Below are 9,521 nucleotides of genomic sequence, written 5' to 3' on the forward strand. Positions count from 1 at the left end.
TTTTAATATAAATGCATCCCTTCATAATAATTATATTAGGTAATACTAACCATAGTAAAGCTGTTTTAGTTTAGCCATTATTAACTAGTTCCAAAATATTTTAACAGAGCAACTAGGACATTTATAAGGTACATGCTACTAAGTCAAAATCACATCAAAGGATGTCTTACTGATACTGCAAATATAATCCCCGATGCTACTCCTACGCTTTCTTTTTACCTATACGTGAAAATTATCACACGCTAAGTATATAATTAGTGAGGCAATTTAAATAATAAATAGTGCAATACATCACAATGTAATTAAATGTCATTTTTAAATGCAATAAGATCACCATACCTGTCTGTCCAATATATTACCATAATCAACTTGATAATAATATAAATATAATAATTTTACTAATAAACCATAGCCCAAACGTAAACCTATGAAGATCATGGGTATTCGAGTCATATAGCACCGAAGTGCTTGCACATAAGGTCGTGCCCACCATTGTACCAAGTGTCCTTGCACACTGTAGTACTAAATTGAACCTGCACAAAGTCTCCTTGCACACTATAGTGTTGCACTAAGTGTTCTTGCGCACTATAGTGCTGAATTAAACATGTCGTTGCTAGACTCTATGACATGCCAACTACACCCTGTCCTTCAATGACTTACTTGGGCATACATCTATTTTATTTCATCCATGGCAATGTATATTCATATAATTTGGCATTGAGCAGTTCATACCCTTAATAACATCATGTAAATTAGTGATCAATGCATCATATTTTCAACCTTGACATCTTTGGTCATGTCAATAATATGATAAATGACATAAATATTATGCCAACATAAATTGGTAGACTTATCGCAAGTCTTCCTAATGATGTATAAAACATTCATGTATAATGTTATGCATGCATTGCACTCACCTTGACATTTTACATATTTCAAAAGATTAGCCTCACTAAGTTGCAAACTTGATCCTTTATATACTATATTTGCTTCGAGCACGAAGTCAATCACAATCTGTACAAAGTCACAGTTACATATCGAAGCTTACGTTAGTATCGTGATAACATAATTAAATTCCAATAAAAACAATCCATAAGGTATATTCGAAACTTATTCGCTATCAAAATACTTTAACATTTATGAATTATTTTAATATTGGCACAAAATTTTCCAATTTATGTAAAATGGTCCTTTACCATTTTACCCACTTAAATTTTAATACCAAAATTCCAGCATTAAAATAATTACCAACCAAGTACATTTACTTGCATAAACATCTTAAAATACCCCAAACTATTTGAATATTGCATAAAAATCACCAAACTTGCTAAACTTCTAAATTGATCCAATTTCACATTCTAGCATCAATTTCAACACTCAAATAGTATTTTACAGCATATTACAACAATTATTGAACAATTACACAACAACTAATAACTTTTCCATAATTATTGATTAGGTCTCCTAACTTTCATAAAATTACAAAATGGTTCCCAAATTTTTCTAAGGCTTGTAGAATACCTCTTACATCATTTCCATCCCCTACATACTTTTTTCCAAAACTTTTCTCACCCTACTTAGCCTAGGTCGAATGCATTGAAAATTCAAGACTAGAGTTTTTATGATTTTACTCGATTTTGATCCGATTTGAGCATGAAATCAACCTCTATTCAACCTTATAAAATCTCTATAATAAAAGCCCTAATCAAACTTCATCATAACATAAACTTCCCCTAATTTTAGGGTTTAGACAAAATTAACAAATGCATTTCTAGGAGGTTTGACCATGATTTAATCATCAAACAAGCTTGAAAATGATTCTACAACCTTAAAATCCTCAAAATCCATAATCAAATCCACAAACCTTAATGTGAACATAAACCCTAAAATTTGGGATCTTTGAAATCAAACAAGATTAGCATGCATAAATGGTACCAAATGATAGCCTTTTTTGCATAGAATAATTTTCTATTTCAGGGCTCGATCCAAATCCAAAGGAAATTGATCAAAACTTGAAAAGAAAATTTCTCTTACCTAGGGTTGAGACTCATTGACAAGGAAGAGAAAAGATGAACAAGCTTCATGAAATTTTGAATAATTTCATGTTAATTTACCTTTATTTAAGCTTAAATGAATTTAAAATTCATTTAATTGGGAAAAGACCATTTTACCATTAATGAAACCTTGTAATTACCATCATACCAAGCTACATAACCCTTATCATCTTTCCAAAGTCAAATATGGACAAAATATTATCACCCTTTACCATTTTCTCCATGTAACTTCCCAAAATTTTCAATCTTACCACCTTAATCCAACGGTCCAAATTGAACATGGAAATAAATCCTCAAATCCAATGGTTTATATTATTTTCCATCACTTTAAAATGTGAAAATAATATTTTTAAGCCTAATTTATCATCATTCAAATTTTCTATTCAATCTGATTTATCGAATTTTTACCAGACTTTAACCCTTTCTAATTTTTAACATAAATTCAGGATCAAGAATTTGTTTTACATAAAACCCACTCTCTAGAGTAAACTATCCATTTATGGAATAAAAATTCTTTTTGGGAAAATTACCACTTTGGTCCGTAAACTTTTCTCCAATTTTATACTTTGGCACTAAACTTTCAAAATTTATGTTTTGGTCACTAACCAAAATTTTAGTTATTACAATTTATTTTAGGGAAAAAAGGCCCTAATGTTTGATTTAATAGTCGCATTGGCCCCTATTCTTTTTTATGGAGCATTTTGACCCTCAACATTTCATTTTAGGTAAAAGGCTCCTATTTTGGAGCATTAATCGTTTGTTAACTAATAATTTTCATCCATAAAGAGATCTTTTTGCCCCAAAATAAAACTTTGGAGGTCAAAATGCTCTGAAAAAGAATAAAGGTTAAAATGAATATTTTGTTGAACGTTAGGGGTAATTTCTGATATTATGCCGAAAAAATTCAAAGACAAAAGTTAGTTCCAAAACCAGTTTCATGTAAGCAATGGGAAAGTGACGTGTGTTTATTGTAATAAAAACAAGCAAGGTTGATGAAATAATATTTCTCCGCTAAATTTGTGTAAATATATCATACAAATTTAAGAACCTCAGTAAATTTGGGCTACTAAAATCTCTTAAGAAATCATCAGTGCATCATAATCATATGTATATACATATAGAAAGAGAGAGAGATCAACAAGCTACATATAGATCTTCCAATTAAATGTAAACTAATGAGTCAGTTGAAACATTTAAAGCCAGTTGAATGGTTTAAAGCAACACTTAAAGCATTTGCACCTGGCATAAACTAATACTATCCTAATCTCGATATCACTTGAAGATAAGAGATTGATGACCTAAGTATGATATTATATCAAAAGGGTGAATTCATAAAATTTTAAAAGATGAAAGCTGATTATTAAAAATATAAAGAAAATATATAAAATATATATTAATATGAAATCTTCAGGAGGAGGACTGTTGCACTCACCCTGTTTTGATCCATCCAGGATTGAGAGACCTAGAAGAAGGTATACAAAGTTGAACAACAGGGGAATCAAGAACAAGGTACTGCTGAGAGAGGCATATATGGGCTGAAACAATCTCTAACAGCATGGTTTTGGAAAGTCTGCGAGGTTTATGCCCTACTGGAACAAGATACAGAAACAAGGTCTGTTTAATCCCAAAAGTAGTCCAACATTCAACCAAATCAGAAACATTTAGATGAGAAATCAAACTCGAATATTACATGTGGTCAACCATGATGCTTAGTGAAGAAGTAGACATATATAATTACTATGACTCTTAGAGAAATATCAATGGTCTATTGTTGTCTAGTGTTTAGGATATCTGGCTTTTAACCAGGTGACCCGTGTTCAATTCCCTGCTATGGAATTAGTTATTTTGTTTCTATGGTTTCATATCGTCGTTAAAATGAAATATTGAGAAGCTAGCAAGGTTATTAGATACAAAAACATTTACTCCAATCACATCACAACATTAATCAATGGAATCCTCCTATGTTACACGCATCTGCATCTTCCTACCTTGCTTTTCATCAAGAACACCAAGCGTAATATATCTGCTGTCCTTGACCTACAGTAATGGCTTCCATGGGATGCAAGAGACACTAGCTCCAACAACATCAAACGCCTCTAGAATCGACACCAATTTGTCCCCTCCTTTGTTGCTGCAACTCACTTTAACCACAAACTTTAATATCAGCATGAAACTATATGTAAACCAAGTAAAGCAAATCACCTTGGGATTTGTACATAATTCCATAGAGTGAAGTACTCATTTTTTTAATAACCCTAAGGTTTTAGCAGTCACTTAGTAGTTCTTCCAACTTGACTTTCAAAATGGAGAACATTTTTTTTTTGAAATATCTTACAGATTTGGGGTTTGTTGGAGTCTGCAGAATTGAAGCTATATGCTAGATGCAGCTCTTCTTCTCATTGGCATAGTAACCGTATTTTGTTTGGCCTTATTCTCTCTTTCAACGTGCAGTGGCCTAGCTTTTATAGGATGAAAGAGAGGGTATGTCTTGGAACTCAATACTTGTTTGCTAATTGTGATGTTATGTTGGAATGAATATTTAATTAAGACATGTGACACAAGTTGGAAAGTAGTTGCAATGGTTAAGACATGGTAAGAGACAAAAAGGGTTTCATTGATTAACAGTTATAATTAAGGGTGTTTCAGATTTAAATCCTTTTCTCCACTTTTGATTTAACCAATCGACAAGGGAGTCTTGTTGATGACGATGTCAGAAACAGGACCATTTGGGGCTAACGAGAAACACCAAAATCATAAAATGGATTTGAATTCTGATTTATCATTACCTAACATCACAGCAAATGCTGGGTCATGTAATATGATTTCTTTAAATCTTAGGATGACTAAGTTCCCATTGATCAAATATTACCAAATTTCCCATTGATCAAATTTAAAAATTAAGCAAAAAGAGGATCTTGATACAACCATGTTATCCAGCTTCACATGGCACTAAAAAACTGAGAATAACGGCAGCTCTTTCTATTGCAATTCCGGAGAGGAACCAGACCTCCGTCTCTTTCCTTCTTTCCAACCCAAATTTCTAAAGCAAGCACTAGAAAAGCATCTGTCGTGAAATTTTAAGTTTCTTTGCACTAAAGAGTAGCTAAAGCTAAACCAACGGAAAAAGAACAGCCAAACCAAGTTCAGTTGGTTTTCTTCTCATCTTCATTGGCAGTAGTAATATATGTACTGCCAGGAGCCTGATCATCCTCGCCACCAAAACCAAATTCGTTTATTCGTTTCTTATACACAGGATATACCCACCTCTGGTACAGATAGATTAAAAATATAAGATCTGTAAAACAAACATGAGAATGAGAATTACACCTGATATCCATGGAATACACAATACACTTACAGAACATGTGTAATTCAGAATGATCTTTTAACTCGGATTATATTCACACAGGATCAGCATTTGTGTCTATAGATACCCAATCTCTCTATGTACAATTACATAAATTCAAAGCAAATAATATCTTCAAAGAGTAAAAGGAAGGACAAGAAACACTGTAATAGCTATGCATGCTCTTACCCTTTGAGTAAGTAAAAGTATAATGGCTGATTAGACAAAAGGTTATACTAGAACTTATCTCAAATACACATCCCAAGTTGATGAATTGCAAGTTTCCGTTTTTTTTCCCCTCTTCTTAATGAAGGTTTACTGAGGATCTTTCATAATTAATGTCCCCTTACAAAATCAAATAGATTATCTGATAATGAGTCATTATGCCCTTTGTGTCTGTTAGGATAATAAATCCAAAAACAACAAATTTGCTTGGAGACGAGGAATAGGAGGAGGATGGAAACTTCTGTATTGTAATGGTTACATTTAAAACCACCTTCCTATTTCGTAGCTTAACCATTGGTTAAAAGCTTTTCCTCTTCTCTTTTGCATCCTCCAAACCAAGCAAATCATGAGAATTAAAAAATAAAACAAAACAAGAATAAGAATTATATCTTACCATCACGGAAGACAGAAAGTCGATGAAGTGTTGCCATTTTTATGACGAATGCAAAGAGATCATCAATGATGGTGTTGAGGAACTTGTAAGTCATCTGCCTCCGGGGTAAATGAGCCACAGACTTAAGCTTATAGTTTATGAAAAGTTGAGGGCACATCATAATAAAACCTGCCAAAAACATATAAGGAAAGCAACATTATTGCAGTTCAAATATGCACAATTTAAAATTTTGCAGCATATAAAGAAGTAAACATAAAAATTTGAATAAAAGATATAGATGAAAAAGAAAGTGAGCCTTCACATAACAAGCATAGGTTGGGGCTCATTGACCATACCAATTTAAAGACAGAATCAAATCCATCATCATGTAGGTGTGTCCTTTCTCTTCCTGATGTGTAACTAATTAGCTTGATCATAAAATAATTTCATGAACACGTTTAGGAAGAAGAAATAATTCTGTTTTTTCTAATCTGAATACAGCCTTTTTAAAAAAATAGCAGAAAAATAAAAAAGGAAATAATCTCTAGAAATTAGCCTATCCCTAAAAAATAGTAATTAGATTATGGCTAATAGTACAAGGAAATTCCTAGAACTAAGGTAGAAAATCTGCTTAATTTAAGGAATTCCAACACTCCCCCTCAAGCTGGAGTGTAGATGTTAATCAAACCCAGCTTGCCCATAATTTCTTCGAACCTTTTTCTGCTCAAGCTTTTGGCTAACACGTCTGCTACTTGTTGTCTTGTAGGTAGATATGAAACACAAACTTCCCCTTTGTTAATTTTCTCCGTAATAAAGCGGCGATCAATTTCCACATGCTTGGTACGGTCATGGTGTACAGGGTTATAAACTATGCTAACTGCTGCCTGGTTGTCACAGTATAATGTTATAGGTTTTGTATAGGATAATTTTAGTTCTCCCATTAGTCGTTGTAACCACATTCCTTCACATATTCTGTGCGACAAAGCTCAATACTCAGATTCAGCACTGTTGCGTGCCACAACAGACTACTTTTTACTCCTTCATGTCACGAGATTACCCCAAACATAGCTGTAGTAACCGCTTGTGGAGCGTCTGTCATTAACAGCACATGCCTAGTCTGCATCAGTGTAGACTTCTATGCTTCGATTTACATCTTTCTTGAAATACAACCCCTTACCAAGAGTCCCTTTTAAGTATCTCAATATCCTGTAGGAAGCTTCCAAATGTTTCTCTCCCTAGGGGCATGCATAAATTGACTAATAACACTTACTCCAAAAGCTATGTCTGGACGAGTGTGAGAAAGATAGATAAGTTTTCCCACTAACCGTTGATATCTCCCCCTGTCTACCTCTTTTCCATCCTTATCAGTTCTTAATTTAAGGTTGGGTTCCATAGGAGTCTCGACTGATTTGCAACCAAACAGTCCGACTTCAAAAAGTAGATCAAGAACATACTTTGTTTGAGAGATTGAAATTCATGCCTTTGACCTTGCTATCTCAATTCCAAGAAAATATCAAAGATTCCCCAAGTCTTTAAGTTGAAACTCGAGACTTAAGAACTCTTTGTCTTTCAATTTCAATAGAATCATCTCCTGTCAATATTATGTCATCTACATATACAATGAGAATACAACACTTTCCATTATCCGAGTGTTTGTAGAATAAAATGTGATCAGCTTGATCTTGAATATAATGTCTACTAGTCATGGCTTTGGCAAAACGATTAAACCAAGCCCTAGGGGATTGCTTAGTCTATACAATGACTTCTTCAACTTGCATACTTGGCTCTTGCTTCCTTCGAATCCGGGCAGAAAATCCATGTAGACTTCTTCATTTAATTCTCCCTTGAGAAAAGTGTTCTTTACATCCAATTGGATCAAAGGCCATTATAAGTTGACAGCAATTGAGAGAAGCACTCGAATAGTATTCAGTTTGACCACTGGTGCAAATGTTTCCTCGTAGTCCAACCTATATGTTTGAGTGAAACCCCTGGCCAGAAGTCTAGCCTTGTATCGATCAATGCTCCCATCTGGTTTAAATTTTGTAGTGAAAGTCCACTTACAACCCAAGGTATTCTTCCCAGTAGGTAGTTTAGATATTTCCCAAGTTTCATTGTCTTCAAGAGCCTTTATTTCTTCCAACATAGCTTGCCTCTATTTGGTTGACTTAAGAGTCTCTTCTATGTTCTTTGGAGTTTCTACAGAGTCAACATTAGAAACAAAGGCATTGTAGGATTTAGATAAGTTTCCATAGGATACAAACCGAGAAATAGGATGTTAAGTGTAGCTCCTAGTGCCCTTTTTTATTGCAATTGGAAGATAGATGGAAGGTGAAGGAGGTGAGACTTCTTCCCCAGGGCAGTCCTCGGGTAAAGATGGCATTGGAACTACTGTTTCAGTCTCTGGAAGCTGATGTTTCCGAGAGTATACATGAACCCGCCGAGTTTTTTATTATTGTTTTTCAGAATGAGAGGGTTTTTTTCTTCATTAGTATGGTTAATCACCCTTGTTTCTTGTTGTTGTATAGTGGAGATAGGAAAAATAGGGTCCAAAGCAGGAATTATAATGGTTGTAGGATTTTCAGCAGGTTTTGTAGTGGTGGTAGGGCTGATAGAGTCTTGAGGTATAATGAGAAGATTGTTCAAGGTCTCATCTTCACTAAATATCTCCCCCTGAAGATGAGGGGCTAAAAAATATGGCTCGTTTTTTAAGAAAGTAACATCAATGGACACAAACATCCAGTATAAGGTTAGAGAGTCGCACTTGTAACCTTTTTGTGTAGGTGAGTAACCAATAAAGACACAAGTGTCGGCTCTAGGACCAAGTTTAGATCGGTTAGGTTGATGGTTGTGGACAAATGCTTTGCAACCAAAAATTTTGGTTGGGAGATTAGGAACACGAAACAAGGGAAATTTTTTTTGAAGAGTATGTAAAGGTGTTTGAAAGTTTAATACCTTTGATGGGAGTCGATTTATAAGATAACAAACAGTGAGAACTTCTCCCCATAAATACTTTGGTACACCCATACTAAACATAAGGGCACGAGCCACGGCTACAAGGTGTCTGTTTTTCCTCTCGAAAATCCCGTTTTGTTGAAGGGTGCCAAGACAAGAACTTTGATGTATGATTCCTTGCTCAAAAAGATAAGGACTTAGGATAGAATTAAAGTACTCTCTCCCATTATCAGTTCTAAGAGTGTGAATTTTGGAATTGAACTGGGTTCGAATCATTGAATGAAAATTTTGGAAGACTCTAGAGACTTCGGTTTTTTCTTTGAAGAGATAGACCCAACAAACTCTAGTGTGGTCATCAATGAAAGTTATGAACCACCTAGCCCCTGTGATGTTTTTTACTCGACTAGCTCCCCATATATCACTGTGGATTAAAGAGAAAGGTTGAGATTAAACATAAGGTTTCAAATGATAAAGGACACGAGTATGTTTAGACAGTTGGCAAAACTTCACAATTCAAGGAACTTCTTTTCTTATTTAGAAATAGTAGAGGAAACAGTTTCTTCAAGTACAT

General features: G+C 34.2%; 1 protein-coding gene across 1 annotated transcript; it reads right to left on the reverse strand.

Moving 5' to 3' along the window:
* Window positions 1-5,120: 5,120 nt before the first annotated feature.
* LOC120209467 (cleft lip and palate transmembrane protein 1-like protein) lies at window positions 5,121-6,223 on the reverse strand. The gene is made up of 2 exons (XM_039208463.1): window positions 6,020-6,223; window positions 5,121-5,349 (listed from the first exon to the last, which is right to left on the reverse strand). The coding sequence occupies exons 1-2, from the start codon at window positions 6,198-6,200 to the stop codon at window positions 5,198-5,200; spliced, it is 333 nt and encodes a 110-aa protein (XP_039064394.1). The 5' UTR covers window positions 6,201-6,223; the 3' UTR covers window positions 5,121-5,197.
* Window positions 6,224-9,521: the final 3,298 nt, after the last annotated feature.

The sequence above is a fragment of the Hibiscus syriacus genome, unplaced genomic scaffold (genome assembly GCF_006381635.1).
Source record: "Hibiscus syriacus cultivar Baekdansim isolate YM2019G1 unplaced genomic scaffold, ASM638163v2 tig00018955_pilon, whole genome shotgun sequence".
Taxonomy (NCBI): Eukaryota; Viridiplantae; Streptophyta; class Magnoliopsida; order Malvales; family Malvaceae; genus Hibiscus; species Hibiscus syriacus.

Bases quoted from the DNA above. Each gene is read 5' to 3' on its own strand.
- LOC120209467 (XM_039208463.1), bottom strand. From the start codon at position 6,200: ATGTTTTTGGCAGGTTTTATTATGATGTGCCCTCAACTTTTCATAAAC. The intron at 5,350-6,019 runs GTAAGATATAAT...TTTGTTTTACAG, and splicing joins ACTTTCTGTCTTCCGTGATG to ATCTTATATTTTTAATCTAT.